Source organism: Cygnus olor, chromosome 12 (assembly GCF_009769625.2).
Source record: "Cygnus olor isolate bCygOlo1 chromosome 12, bCygOlo1.pri.v2, whole genome shotgun sequence".
NCBI lineage: Eukaryota > Metazoa > Chordata > Aves > Anseriformes > Anatidae > Cygnus > Cygnus olor.
In genome coordinates this window covers 10,136,607-10,151,685 of record NC_049180.1, presented here as the reverse complement: position 1 = coordinate 10,151,685, position 15,079 = coordinate 10,136,607, and the positions used below count along the sequence as shown (strand labels likewise).

Genomic DNA, 15,079 nt, shown 5'->3' with positions numbered 1-15,079 from the left:
GCAGCGGGGGGGGGCGGGGTAGCAGTGGGGGTGGGGGCAAGGGGAAGGCGGGGCCGCGGCGTCCCGTCAGGCGCTGCGCGGGGCGGTGGCGGCGCCATGTCGGTGGCGTTCGTGCCCGAGCGGCTGCGCGGGAAGGCGGAGGTGAACCAGGAGACGCTGCAGCGGGTGAGGGGGGGAGGCCGCGGGGGGCTCGGGGGTGGGGGGGGCCGGTGCCGAGCGGGCGGTGACGGCGCTGTGTGTGTGTGTGCGCCCTAGCTGCTGGAGGAGAACGACCAGCTGGTGCGCTGCATCGTGGAGTACCAGAGCAAGGGCCGGGCGACCGACTGCGTGCAGTGAGTGGGGACGGGGCGGGGGGCTGAGGGGCGGGCACTCCTGAGTCTCGTTGTTGGGGGGGTTGTTGGGGGTAATTTCCCTCCCTCAGTGTTGGCCAAATCATAAAAGTGCTCATTAAAGCTTGGGTGACTCACTCGCGAACAGGCAGTCAGGTCCTTCCCACGTAACGTGTCTCTTTCTCTCACAGGTACCAGCACATCCTGCACAGAAACCTCATTTATTTAGCGACCATTGCTGACGCAACGCCCCCCAGCACGCAGAAGGCTGTAGACTGACAGCGTGTACCAGCGCACACGCAGTGATGGTTTTGAGAATCTGTAGAAACACTTGTGTAGATCCCCCCTTGAGAGCTGAGAAGGCGTAGTCCTGAAAGGCTGGTAAAGAGTTATACTTTTATGTCAAAAATGTGATTGGAGGTTCTTTATGTAATACTAGAATAGCTGTTTCTTCTATTAGTATAAGTAGAGCTTCAGGGAGGTAATTGTCACTTTTTTTTTCTCTATGAAAAACGTAATTGTAGTATATTTCTAAGAGGAGCATGATTGTCAGGACAGCATCACCAGTGCTGCTCTTCAAAGACTTGCGTACTCAGTGAGGAAGAGACTGTTTCATGACTCAGGCTGTGTAACAGTAGGGCAAGCTTTTAGTTAGGTAATTTCTGTCTACCTCCAAGATGACAATGGTGGATGCTACCACATATGTAAGCAAGAGACTGTTTTGTTGTCTTTTATCATGAAAATTATGCTTAAACGAAAATAAGTTCTTTGTAAAGCAGTGTACTCTGGATTAATATGACAGATTAACAAAGTTTTAGTGAAATAGGAACTTGAACTTTTGTAGGAGAGATGGGGCTGTTGCATAACATAAGGCAGTTAAGCAGAAGGGAGAACTGTAACCTCCATTTCAGTGAGATGGGCATTAGCTCCACTTGCATCAGGACTTCTCATTCTTGCTTGAAATGTTCTGTATTACAGACTCCATGAACAAGTAAATTTTTGCACAGTCAAAATGGATTCATGTGTGTCTTGGGTGTTTGTCAGCACTTACCTTCAGCAAGAGCACAACTTACTTTTACACCTGAGTATGCATTTCAGGGGCACGATTAGCATAAATTAAATACACCCCTTCCCCCAATTAAAAAGGTAACTTTTCACTCACTACCACCAAAAATATTTACCTTGCCAGAAACAAGCAATTTGAAATTTTAGCAATGTTTCTCTGCACTAGTTCAAAAACAATGCTAAGGCCTTTTCTGAATCACGCGCTTCAGTGCAGTCTATGTGAAAGAATAGCTTTAAAGATGCTTCAGATTGTACAGTGCATAAAGTTCAATTTTATATGATGAGTAAGTAGGCAGTTGACAATTTTCAAACTGTTAAATAATCCCATGTTAATGAAGGTAAGATCTTTGTTTATAAACCGAAGTTACAGTTTAAGGTGCTGCTTATTTTCAGTAAGGTGCATATTTTAAACGGGTATGACCTATTAAATGTATATCTTTAATAAAGCAAATAGTTTACTTTTACAGAAGCTTTAAAATACAAAATGTACAGTTCCAGTTCAGAAGCATTAGCTATTCACAAGAAGCACTGCAATAAGGGTAAGTTAACTAAGCACCAAACCCTTGCACTTGGCAGTGTAAGTGAAATTTAATGGCAAGACTCATTTGCCAAGTGCAACAATTCTTAAAGTTACCAGTGTTCAGAACAATGGGAAGCAAAGGACATAGTAGCACCTACGTGATCAAAATGCAGACAAACTTTGTTTCCTCAATTCACTTATGTAGGTCCAGAAACCTGCCAGCATTTGTATGTATGAATCAGCTGCAAAAACTAGAGCAGTAATTTTTGGCACTTGTTAGGATAGTTCAAAATTAAGTGTTTTCAGTAACTTCCATTTTGGTCTTAGTATGAATAACCAGTAAGTACAACCAAATTTAGGATTTAATATCAGATCTAAATGACAAGATTTAGTAAACTCAAAACCATTCATCAAGTTAAATAACCACTAACATTTTCAGCAGAAGGTTTTCAAAATTATAGTAGTACAGACCATTAACAATTTACAGACAAGCCACACTGATTGTGCAAAGCACATTACTGTAAAAAGTCTATGTACAGCAAACAAATCTTTGTAAACATGGTAAGTATGAAGTTTCAGAAAACATGGTGACAATATCATAAATACAGGCAACATTGGCATCCTCAAACAGCACAAAAAGGTAACAATCTGGGCCTGCAAATATAGCCCGTCACCATACAAACAAAAAGGTGGATGGGTCTTAAATACCCACATGTTTAATAATTTTAGTGTTGTGTATACCTATTTATATATATAATGTATTTATTTTTTGGTATCTTTAGATATAGATGTACTTAGTTTGTAAAAACAAAAACAAATGTGCTTTCTCTTCATTGAAAAATTATGTAGTTAGAACTAATAACCCATTTTACTAGTAGTTAACATATTAGAATGATATGACTTAAGAAAAATACAAAAATAAGATTAATACTGTCAAAACTCTTATACCAGAAAATATTGTGGTTTTTAGACTCTTTCAAAGATGAAATATGAAAATTTAAATAAGCTCTAACTATATAAAGAATCTTCTGTAATCTCAGTTAATATACAGTGGGATAGCTATACATATATTTACCATTGTTCTTCACTTTTTAAGCACCAGTCACTCCCAGATCCACTTTGGTTGGAAGATTATTCCCAATTCCACAGGTTCACTTAATGGCACATATTGACTGCAAATAATTACTTTATCGTTTTAAAAAAAATAATGTTTTTTTTAAGCTAACTGCTACCCCACATTTCAGTTCTAGTATCTTCTGAGCCAGCTCACAATTTTTTATTTTTTTAATTATTATTTTTTAATTAATTGTAGCATCTGAAATAAGACTTTAAATATATGCAAGTAGTCTTTTAGGCTATAGTTTCACACATGTAAGGAGCACTGTGTGGATAAAGCCTTTGGCCAAATGAAACAGTAACAAGTTATCTATTTATTTGAAAACCAGTGTCACATTATCCACACAGATGCCATCTACTTTAAGCAGCTCAGATTATATTTGTGACACAAATTTGAGTGGTTCGGTTGATCTATACTTAGAGTAAGGAAACTACCACAAAACTCAATTTCGCAACTGTTTCTGCAACAGTTTCATAATGAACTCACTTGTGTGGCACGTGAAAAGCTGCTGTTATACTTCATTTAAAAAAAAAGTTGCCCAATGGCCATTTATGGAGAATACAAAGGCTTTACAGCTTGTCCATTATAAATTTAAACACAGTGTTGAGCAAAGTGACCACTATATATTTGCTTCAATATATTCAATGTGTTTCAGTAAGATGTTTAACTATAAATCTATATGAAAAATAGCTATAAAATACAGTGTTTCTTGTATGGTAGTCCATCAGCAGTTTTTTAAAAAAAGCTTTTGAAAGTAAAGGCAATATACACATTTTTAAAAGCATTTCTAAATCACAGTTCTGGGCTGTTCCATGTACATCAAACAAACATATTGGCCATATTGCTCAGCACTGCAAATAAGATTCAAGAGTTTGTAGATCCTCCCCCCAACCCCAGCCCCCAAGCCCCCTCAATTCCATATTTAATGAGATAAACAGGATCTAGCCAATACACAGTTGTGAAACAAAGGATATGTAGTTTATGACTGTTTGGCCCTGTGCTGCATTTTCCAATATGAAAAGCAATTAGTACTGATGCAGGTAAGATGGTCTGCGTTCGTGCTTTACTGGAAAAGATTTAAAGCCCTTATTCATCTGTTTGTGCTGGGAAGCCTGTTGCTGCGATTGCTGTTGCTGCGCATAGGCAAAGCTAGAGGAAATTCCTGTAGCTGGGGCGCAGTCGTTGGCTGCTGCCCACACAGGTGACTGGAGGATCTGCATCGTGTCGCTCCACTGGCTGACTGGGCTGCTCATGGGATACAAAGACGCACTCTGACTGGGTAGTGTATTCGTGACAGAGGACGCATGCTGCCAGGGTGCCTTTGGAGGCCAGGTTTTGGTTTTATTATCCTGAAAAAAACAGAATTAGTTTTGTTGTTGTTTTTGTTTGACCAAAATGCTTTTGAGACAATACTTAACGTATCTTATATTCCCTCTCTACAACATTTCAGAAGATTAATCTTTAAAAATAGAACTGATGCATGTATATAACTACTCACTCATTTACTTGCCTCTTGAAAAACCTTTAATTACTTCAAGCACTAGGCTTTACCTATAGTAGTAGTGCCATAAATCAAAATTTCTAGTAAGACAAGCGATACTGGTGATACTTCAGTTTTCTCTGCACAGACAATTTAAGTTGCCTGTGCTACCTCTTCACTTAATGTGAAACCTTGTTTTCTCTATCATGATAATTTTTGCTACAAGGGAAACATTAAATCACTTTCAATTTTAATATTTAAATTTGGCGACTGATAGAAAAAAATCTAGTACTACTTGAGTGGGAATGAATTGGGTTTTAGCTGAGGTGAGCAGTCTGGAGGTATAGATGCTATTCTAGTTGTTTTCCTAGTGAAAATCACCCCAAAACACACATGCAGGAAAAATGACTAAGCAAAGCCATTTTCTGCTTACCTGATTACGGTCATCTGCTGCAGAAAGAAGAGGTGGTGATGGTAGCGTACTAGGTTCCTGCTCGCCACTACTGTGTTTTCTGCCCCAAAAAAAAGAGTGACATTTACTTTTTTTTTCCCTTAATGAGTCACCCGCATTAATCTGCTACTACCATACACCATTCTGTAGTTTCAGTCTGTCATAGTTGACAGCCCAGAATGTGTACTGATATTTCATCATTTTGCATGTTTTCCCTCAGTACAGGTAAAAGTACAAGCTGTTGCAGCAAGAAATTCATTACTGAAAGGGAAAGTGTCAGATACGGAGTTTCAGCCAGTGACCGGCTATTTGCACAGATGCTTATTTATATAAAGATTTAGCTGCTAACAACTCAGTCTGAATTCCTAGCATTAAGAGCAGACATACTATACACTGATCCAGATCAACAGTGTAGTACGCACACTGACATTCATATGACTTCATCTAATTGGCAGGAGTTAAATCCTTTGTGTGGCTACTCAGATTATCAAAACACACAAATTGTACAAAGTGATGTGTATTTCTGTTCATTTTGCTAACCTTCTCTGCTTTACAGCAGCAACAAGGTCTGGCCCTGAGAACATGGAGAACAAGCTGTCTCCATTGGCGGAAGAGGTCTCATCACTTGAGCTGGCCGAGTCTCCTTGAGTACCAGACCAGCTGTTAGTCACATCACTGTAAGACAAAAAGTGGTATTAGTCTTTGTACTTATGGTGCCTGGTCCAGACTGTATACCCTAGTTAGCTATGCTGAATCTGTGACAGATGACAGAGCACGAAGAAATGTCAATATTTTGTAAAACACAGAACATAAATACTTCCACGTATTTGCTTCTGAATGATCACATCACTGCTTTATCTGTTACAGTCACTTTATATATTCTACTAAAATCATATGAAGTTGTCACAGTCTCTCCTGGTCAGGAAAGGAAAACAAATGATTACTAGTTTTGCAATCACTAAGCTCTCGGCTCTTCCACTGCAAAACTGAGCTAGAATACATACTTGCTCTACTGGTTTTAAGCTAGCCTTAGGCTCACAGCTATAATGATATGGACGAATGGACAGAGGTTCTTGAAACACGTGCTTTGTGATAAATTGTTATGACTTGGCAGAGATTAAGTACTACTAACATACCTGCTGTAATGTAATGGATAAAATCTGGAAAGCTGAATTCAGTCAGGTGCTGCAACTTTCATTGCATCACTCCTCATCAAAACTACAACTTAAAGGTTTTCAAAATACTGAAATATGAACGTTTTGAATGAATCTGTTATAAAGCCCTTACTTCCTCTGTTTGAGTCAAACTCAGTACCCATTCTTCAGAGTAGAACACAAACAAATGTCAGGGCTTCAGTATCAACAGGGGAAGGGCTCCAACTTCTCACTCTTGCCATAATGAGGTGCAGTTTTTAAAGATGTAGAAGAAAAAAAAAAAGCAGCCTGTCTAATCTCTTACCTTTCTGTGAAATACTCAGGAAAGGGCCAGGTTTTGTGAGGATCATCAGGAAGAGGCCAGTTGCTACGTGTGTTGCTTGGACGACGAACATGCTGTGCTTGCCTTTTTTGTTGCATAGCCTGGTTGACCCCAGCAACATAGCGGGCAAATTCTGGATCAGACCCAACTGAATAAAACAAATCAAGAAGTCAGTTGCTGACATTCAGCTATTTCTACTGCACTTACCCCCTTCATTTAATCCTCTAGACTTGACCATCCCCCAACAGAAAATAAGCTCCCTCACTGATAGTAAGTGCTAGACAATCGATGCCTCTTAATGGAGCAGTGAGGAACACTAACAGGACATGTTTTAATAAAAGTAGAGAAGTACCATCATACATGGTAGATGATAATTCTTGGGTGGAAATACACCTGCCCCTTGCCTTCTCTCCAGGGAGGAGTATTTGCGACTAAGATCATGTCCATACGCTGAACAGTCCAATATCCAATCAGCAGACACTGACAGAATTAAAAACTGTACGTTTATCCAATCTCAGAGAAAAAACATTTGAATTAGTACAGTTGATTTGGGATCGCAACATGATTTCCAGCTATGCTGTGATTCTGCTTGCTTCTCAAGAAATCAGAAGGTCAGATTGATCTCATTAGAACATACAGACCAGAAGCTACTTCCTACAAAGACTACACAACCATTTTGAAAACATCCTCATCCTGGACTACAAGGTATTTCAGAATAAGGTTGATATTTACCAAAAAAAGCAGTAATCCTTAAAATAATAATAAAAAAAATCTTCAAGTCTTAAAATTCTTTACATTTCCCAAATATCTAATAAGCAGTATACACCACCTTGGGCAGACGAAGCAAAAGCCTTAATCCAAAAGTGTTTTAAATGTCCAATAAATCAAAACAAATAATGTATGTATTAAACAAATACTCTTAGGAGACAGTGTAATTGAATTTCCAAGGCTTTACAGTTGGACTGAATTTATGGAAAATTTCTCGACTACATGCGTAATAGTCACAACACGAAGCACACAGCTGCTGGCTTGCTTGTCTCAGTTTTAAAGAGCAAAGAACGTCCAAGTGTGCACAGCTTGGAAAACAGAAATCAAGATATCTTTCATGCGATTGCTTCCCTACGTTCAGTTCAGCATTTGAAGAAAAGCTTCTTCATTTTCACTTAGCACATTTAGAAAAGAGCTCTGCAATGTTTTGTTGCATACAAATTATAACAAAGATAACTTTGTTTCTACACATCCTTTACCATATAAGCATGGGACAGAGCTACCTGACATCTGTACAGAAACAAAATGTTCCCAGTAATACTTGTTTTCTTTGAAAAATACTTATGTCAATTAAAGCTGAGATTTGAACCTAGACATCCTCAGATCTAAGGATTGGTTCTGAAGGGCATGCAGATTTTTTTTTTCTGTGGATAGCATTAGGTGTTAAATTACTCATATTCAAAAATAGCAACTTGTGTTGATTTTTACCTCTGTAAAAACATATCAGATAAACAGCTTTTTATGAGATAGGTTCACCTGTGAAAATAATTTAAAAAACACAGATGTATCAACTTTCCTTCTACTAATAAAGCATTAAGTTCTTAGAGATTATAAAAGTATGGCACAATACATTTTTAGTAGGTACTTAAGTCTTTGACCATGAAAAACCATCAATTTTCTCAATTCTTCATTAGCAGATTTTCATCTGAAGTCATCTTTTTCATACTCTAAAAATATTTATCAAGTGTATCTATTTGTTTCACAAGACAAAAGTCCTAAGAAAGTTTGAAAGTGAAAGGGTTTTTTTTGTGTGTTTTTTTCAAGCTTTCTAGCTAGAGCTTAGATTGAAAACTCCTACATCACAGCTTAACCTGGCATGTTATATGAAGAGAAGTTATCTTTCTAATCTATTTGATTAGAATTTTTTTTAATCACACAGACGCAGATGACAGCAGGAAAAGGATTTGTGGTTTGATGAAAGGTTTTTCTGTTAATTCTAGTGCTGCCTCCCTCCAGGCACTTTTAATAAATGCATACTACGAAGTTCCTGTAGCTATGTTCCACGCCAACAGAAATTATATTTATGAGAGAATAGATTGGCCTGTTGATCTTAGTAGTATGAGAACAATTCATTAATATCCTCTTCGATGCAGACTCTACAATCAACTTCATAGCCTTCAGGCTACTTGCTTATGGATATAAAATGTTATCTCACTTCCTCTTTGACAATAATCCCCATAAATTTACAATTTATTGGTGGTTCAAATACATATGGCAAACCACATGGTACTTGCTCTTTAGTCTCTAATCCTTCAACATCAGAGCTTTTCACTGCAGTAACAGCTGGAGAGCAGAAACCAATATGATTTCTATGAAACTGCATAGTAATGAAGTTGAAATGCAGGGGTATGGAAAAGATGCAATCCAAGTGTATCTCCAGAGTTCAAGACTGGTAAAGAGCAGGAAAAATAATTTGGGGAGGGGGGGGCAAAATACATACATTCGGAAGTTAACAATGCTTTTAAATGACTTCAAAAATAACAATAGGAAGAACATTATCTGTAAGTAACTGTTTCAACACTTTGATGTGATCCATATAGGAAAGGTCAGAACTTGTACTTTTAAGCACCTTAGCATCTGGTAAATAGCACCAGAAAATAATTATTGCTAGCAATATTTAACAGTACTCTTTTCTTTGTAAAAGGATCCTTATAAAAAGTAATAAGGAAAAGACACACACCTGCAGGGTCAAAAGGCAGAATTTCTCCCAGCATCCCAAACACTCCATCAGTTTGGTCACGATTTGGCCACGTATTGTTTCTAGGTCCTTGTGGTTTCTGTCCTAACATCTCTGACATCATATTGTCCATATAGCTGCTCACAAGACCCAAACTGTATAAATCAGAGCTTAAATCTGAAAAACCAGGATTGTTCCATTGGTTCATATGAGACAATCCAGCTCCAACAGCTTGGGCTGGCTGCTGTGAAGAATTAGTCAGCCATTTGGTAGGTGCACGTTGCTGTGGTCCGATAGGTTGAAGCAAGTGTTGGTAATACTGCATTTGCTGCTGCTGCTTTTGTGACTGCTGTTGCTGTGACAAGCCTTGCTGAGAAGGATGCAGTGGTGTGTGAGAGAGAGACTGCGGCTGCTGTTGTACTGTTCCTGATTTTTGTTCTGTTCCTGTAGAGGATGCAACAGAGTTCCTTCTTTTCACCATCGGAGAAGCTTGCTGGGATTTGCCCATGTTAAAACCAGACAAAAAATCTATAACATCCTGCATTTCTTGGTCAGTTGGTAAATTCATACCTTTGTCATCCTTTCCTTCATCTGGTTTGAAGAAGTTGTCCCGTCTTTCAACTAGAAACCCATTCACTATTTGATTATTTGTGCTCTGAATTGACTGCAATGAATCTGTGGTCCTAGGAAAGTTACCAATGTTCAAAATGCTTTGTAACCGCGCATCTATGTTAGTGGGCATTTTAGTCTTCTCCTCTGAGTTGGAACTTATGAAGATATTTTTAGAAGGTGTATTAGGAATTGAATAACTTCCACTGTTACTTGTACTGGTGCAGGAAGTTTTTTTTGTAAACCGTGAAGTCAGTTTTGAGAACGTCTTCTGTAGACCACCTGAAGATTTGCTTCCATTTCCAGATGGCATGTCAACTTGATTCCCGAAATCTGAGATTTCACGCTGTAACTGGATCTGAATACAAGGCAAAGCTTGCTCCCTGCATCAACAAAAACATTTATCAAACCACCTAATAAACTTCATTTATCCTAACATCCCATTGGATGTCGAAAGAAATTTAACTGAGTTAGTATTTTGGAGAAAAACGTGCGTTTGGGTAATAGAAAGTGGAAGAAATAAAAGCAAAGGTCTCTCTCAGATTGCTAAATTCAGCAGCTTCTTCCTATGGTAACAATTTGAACTATTACTAACATTTGCAATAGCATTTATTACTCTCCTTTCCTTAAGGAATGTTAATTGTGCTTCAAAACCTAAATGGAGGTATTTATTTAATATATATATATATATATATATATATATATATTTTAACGCAAGAGAAACAAATACTTTTGTACACATGGATAAGCTGCTGTTTAAAAAAAATTCTCTGTATGCTAAATAGGTACAAGGTACTTCTACAGAGTCCCAGTTCCTTGCATGGAAGTTTGACTACTGATTACCCTTTCTGATGAACTAGTGCTATCCGAATTCTACAGTACAGCTTTTTCAACGATGATGGCTTTGTTTAAACTGTGAAAAGTAAAGTATGAGGCTCAAGAGGAGATGTACCTTCCCTCCTTCCACCTGTGTATGTCAAACACAGCAGTATAGAGCACATCTACAAGACCCAAAGTCTTCTCTGGATCCAGACTCCTCTGTAGCAAAGACATTGTTGCTGGATCTTCCTTTAAACACCTGTAATCATCAAGATTAACTTTTAAAAATCAAAGCTTTGAATTTCACATAAACAATTTTACCATACTAGTCAGATAATAAAAGGCTAATTTATACACTACTGCTGCTCCTATAAAAGGTACAACTAGTAAGGTAGTATAACGCATGAACACCCAAGGGTTCCTAAGGATGGCACCTGCAGTCCCAGTTTCTCTTTTTAATTGTTGAATATACAGCTAATCCAATTTTAAGCTCGTTTTAAAAATCAAGATTATCTCTTTAGCTGAGCAGGCATAATTCAAGCACAGAGGTAAGAAATAACAAATACACAAAAGCCCATTTTTAACAAAGTAGCAAAAGCACTCAACAAACCTGACAAAAATGCCAGTGCATGACATTTACATCTTGAGTGCAATCTAGGAGTTCAATGCTAAGAAACACCCAGCCTGACACAGAGTGAAAAATGATTCAGCATATCCAAGTAGTCTGTAGAATACGCTACTGAGCTGTGAAGATGCAGAAGTACTGAAACTTTTTCATTAATAGCACAGAACTGAGGTGAAATCAGAATAACTTAAATCTACATATTGGCACATTTGTCAAGTATTTGATGAGCCCTCCAGCAGAGAAGAGTAAACAGGCGCTCTTGCTGTGTGTCAGTAGGCGGAGCTCTTCCAGAGCACACAAACCCTGGCTCAGAGCACTCTGCAGTTTTTTAGCTCTTTCACAATAGAGCACTTTATATAAAGAGAACAGAAGTGCCAGTTTCTACTCAGCAGAGGAATTAAAGATGAATTTGGATAAACAGACTATGGGCTGACTTGTACTTCTGGATATGCCAGTGGTACCATTAGTGACAGGCTATCTCACTAAGGATTCACATGAATGACTTGTGTTGCACCAAGATTTGTAACACTGAGTACACTGAAGAAAGGAAGTGTTCTAAATCCAAATTATTGTTTCAAAAGAGAAGTCCTCGCCTGAGAATGAGGATTAGTTCTAATATGCTTTCCTAGGCAGTTAATTAAGCCACTAGGGATAGAGTTATCTCGAAACACAGAGTTCTGCGGTTCACAACAGCACTTAACAGCTCAGTTAAGAGGGCCAAAGCTCTTGTCTTAGTCTCATCTGATGCCTGACCTTCCTGTGGTAACAGCTGTGGAGACCTGCCAGGGAGGAGCATAACAGGAATATTTCTGGATTTATATTTAACTTTCATCATCCAGCTTTTACATTCTTCTCTTTAGAGGAATGTTGCAGTGCACCAGCCTTGCCTCCCTTCCACTGTCTCCAACAGAGGGAGCACCAGTACAAAGACTGTTAAGTACAGCTGTTGGTCAATCTTTGAGCAGTAGTGGTATTCAATCAGTACAAGGCAAAGGAATTTAAGGAAGATCATAGTATTCCCTGATCTATTTGTACTGCATTGTATTTCTTCCTATATACTTCAACAGCCATACCTACTAGTATGATCTGCAATACAGTATTTTTATTTACCAAGTTGATGGAACTTGCACCACAATTCTCGATCCTTCTAAACTTATCTGAGGAGCATAGGCTTCTTTATTTTCAATCTGTGCTGTGTCCACAACCACCTAGCAAATAAAAAGAAAAGGGAAACGATTTTCAGAATTTGTTCTACTTTATCACCCCTGCAGTACAGATGCAATTGTCTCACCTCCGTGCCATGTTACAGGTGCGAAAAGAACCATATAAAAACAAATCAAGTCACAAAATCATTATATGTTGATTTCTATTTTAATATCTTGGGGGTGGGGGGAAGGAAAGCATACCAAATGATCAGTTTGATACGGTAGCATATATTTCAGTGACTTAATTCTTCTCAATTACATACTATAGTTACGTATCAAACATGTACTTACCAACTACTTACCAACTGCTTTATGTAGCAGCTGGTAGTTATCAATGGCTTTGTGTAACAGCCCTTATATTTGAGAAGTCTGGCACAACTGCTACCTTAATAGTGCTCAAACACCTATTAAAGTATTGTAAATAACCTAACTGCAGTGCACAATATGATACAGACAAATAGTATTTAGTCTGAAACTCTTCTCATAGCTTGTAATTTTTAATACACATACACCCCCCCCCCCACTCATGGTTACAAAGTTTTATACCAATATTTCTCTACTTAATGGAACTATTTATAACAGGGAATTAATAGTAGTGAAGAGAAGTGACTGTTCAATTTGTTGAATTCTCAGCTTTCTGTAAGACATCATGAATTTATATGAAAGATAAAAGTCTTGCAAATTAATCTGCTGTCACGAAACTCTTTTTATGGAAACTGAGAAGGAATGGATTCACTTCAGCTTCATTTAAACTTCAGTACCAGTGATAGTAAGTTCCATATTTGGTTTCTGCTTTCTGTTGTTGTCCAGTCTGCATGGGCTGGCCTTTTTGATCATTTCCATAATTTCCTATTTTGGTCATGCTGAACCAGCAGCTTTTTGGCAGCACTCAGCAGTTCTTGCTCCAGTGACTAGCAGATTAGCTGTACCATTTATCCTTGAAATGGCAAAAAGTCCTTCTGTAAAAAAAGCCTCAAGGGGCATTACTGGCTTTTTTGCAATCATCCTACACTGGTTCTACTTCTATCTCATTGTCTTTTACTAGTTATGAAATGTGAAATATAAATAGTGCTGAGATTTTCTGTCTCTCCTGCATTAACAAAATAATCCAATGATAATTAAACAATTTTTTCCCATCATTTCAGTATTTTAGCATAGGGACTTAGTTTTCCTCCAGTTGTCTCTAAACGCTTGCTCAAGTTTATTCCAACTTGTAAAAACGTGTCTAAGCACAGTTATACAAGGCACCATGCTATTATCCATTCATGAAAATACCTCTCAATTAATAACAGTGCAACCACATTACTTTTTTCCTTCATGTTTATACCATGTTAATTTTATTTAATTTGGTATAGATTTAGCTATATTGCTAATTATAATCAGTTTAAGGAGAGATAAGGCTACACAGTAATTTTTCTTGTCCCCCCAGCTCCCAGGAAAATAACTGTCTGCATCTGAGACCCTTAAGTCAAAAACCAAAATTGTGATTTGTGCAGATCTAGATCAGTTCCTGGAAGTGATGCACCATAGTGCTTATGGTCTTGAGCTTTTTTTTCAGGGTCAAGAGCCCGCGTAATATTGTCTCACAATTCATTTATCTGAGTTGTACACAAAATAAACTTAAAATAAACACATTTGTCACTCCCTGCCTGGTGGGTGCTTAGAGGATAGCTTCCTGTGCATCAGACATCTATTGTTCTCGTTTTACAGGTGTTTCCTCCCTCATCTCCACCCAAAGAATGCTTTAAAGAAATAAATTACAATTTCTCATCATTGCATGAGACTACATACAAGCATAATTAATCTTATAAAAAAAATTATGGCATACAGATTACAAAGAACTCAACTCTCACACCCTTTCAAATTGTAACAAATCAAAAGTGAGAATGAACCAAGAGAAAAGGCTTGCAAGTATTTTGCTAAGCGTATAGCTCATTACCGTGTCTTTGAAGATAAAAACCTGCTATTTTCAGAACCAGAGATTCAGGCAAGATCTTTGGAGACATTCTTGCTTCTACTCAGGTAATATTCCTTACACCAGCATTATCATTTGGGAGAATGTCTAAGTAAGTTTTACGCTGACAACTCTCACTACGTTATGATAAACCTGAAGGATATCAGCACTTTAATTACCGGCAGGTCTAACTAGTTATGTCTAGACTAGGGGACACCAGATTTTAAGACTCCTGAGTCAAAATGTGCCTTAGGCCACTCCCCAAAAGGGACCACTCTCATCAGGCCACTCATCAGGGCAAGAATGAAATCCCTACACCTTTGTTTCACTGAAAAGGAAGTGGTGGGGGGTTGCAGCATCCTCCAAGGCATTCCTCATCTAGGTGTTCAGGAGCCAAGAAGTCAGGAATTACAGCACACTCCCAAAGGGCTACTGAGAAACAGTTTCTTTCTTGGCCTCATTTCCCATACCCTGCTGCTTTCTGCATCCTACCCACCCTGAACTATGACAGCTAAAGACAATCTCACTTAACCATGGCCCTTTTTCTAGCTGATTTGCATTTATTAATATTTAACACACATTTTCAATTGTATAGAAATTTGATCAATCCTACTATTCCACAGCTGCTCTCCATCCCTGCAAAGATATCACATCTTATGCCTTCCTAAAAGTGCTTAATTCACTACCATTTCCTATCCTCAAAT

The 15,079-nt window shown here is 38.2% G+C and overlaps 2 protein-coding genes across 12 annotated transcripts in view; one reads left to right on the top strand and one right to left on the bottom strand.

Moving 5' to 3' along the window:
- The first annotated feature begins 46 nt into the window (after nucleotides 1–46).
- SS18L2 (SS18 like 2) lies at nucleotides 47–1,346 on the top strand. Its single transcript, XM_040571729.1, has 3 exons — nucleotides 47–165; nucleotides 256–332; nucleotides 521–1,346. The coding sequence occupies exons 1-3, from the start codon at nucleotides 97–99 to the stop codon at nucleotides 606–608; spliced, it is 234 nt and encodes a 77-aa protein (XP_040427663.1). The 5' UTR covers nucleotides 47–96; the 3' UTR covers nucleotides 609–1,346.
- Nucleotides 1,347–2,260: 914 nt separating this feature from the next.
- GARRE1 (granule associated Rac and RHOG effector 1) overlaps nucleotides 2,261–15,079 on the bottom strand; it is a 52,755-nt gene continuing 39,936 nt past the window's right edge. For all 11 annotated transcript variants that reach the window (XM_040571725.1, XM_040571718.1, XM_040571724.1 and 8 more), the window contains 7 exons: nucleotides 12,327–12,424; nucleotides 10,725–10,850; nucleotides 9,167–10,155; nucleotides 6,421–6,586; nucleotides 5,503–5,637; nucleotides 4,945–5,023; nucleotides 2,261–4,380 (listed from right to left, as the gene is read on the bottom strand). In XM_040571725.1, coding sequence (XP_040427659.1) covers nucleotides 4,057–4,380; nucleotides 4,945–5,023; nucleotides 5,503–5,637; nucleotides 6,421–6,586; nucleotides 9,167–10,155; nucleotides 10,725–10,850; nucleotides 12,327–12,424 — 1,917 coding nt within the window. In that variant the 3' untranslated portion in view covers nucleotides 2,261–4,056. The remainder of the gene's footprint in view (nucleotides 4,381–4,944; nucleotides 5,024–5,502; nucleotides 5,638–6,420; nucleotides 6,587–9,166; nucleotides 10,156–10,724; nucleotides 10,851–12,326; nucleotides 12,425–15,079) is intronic.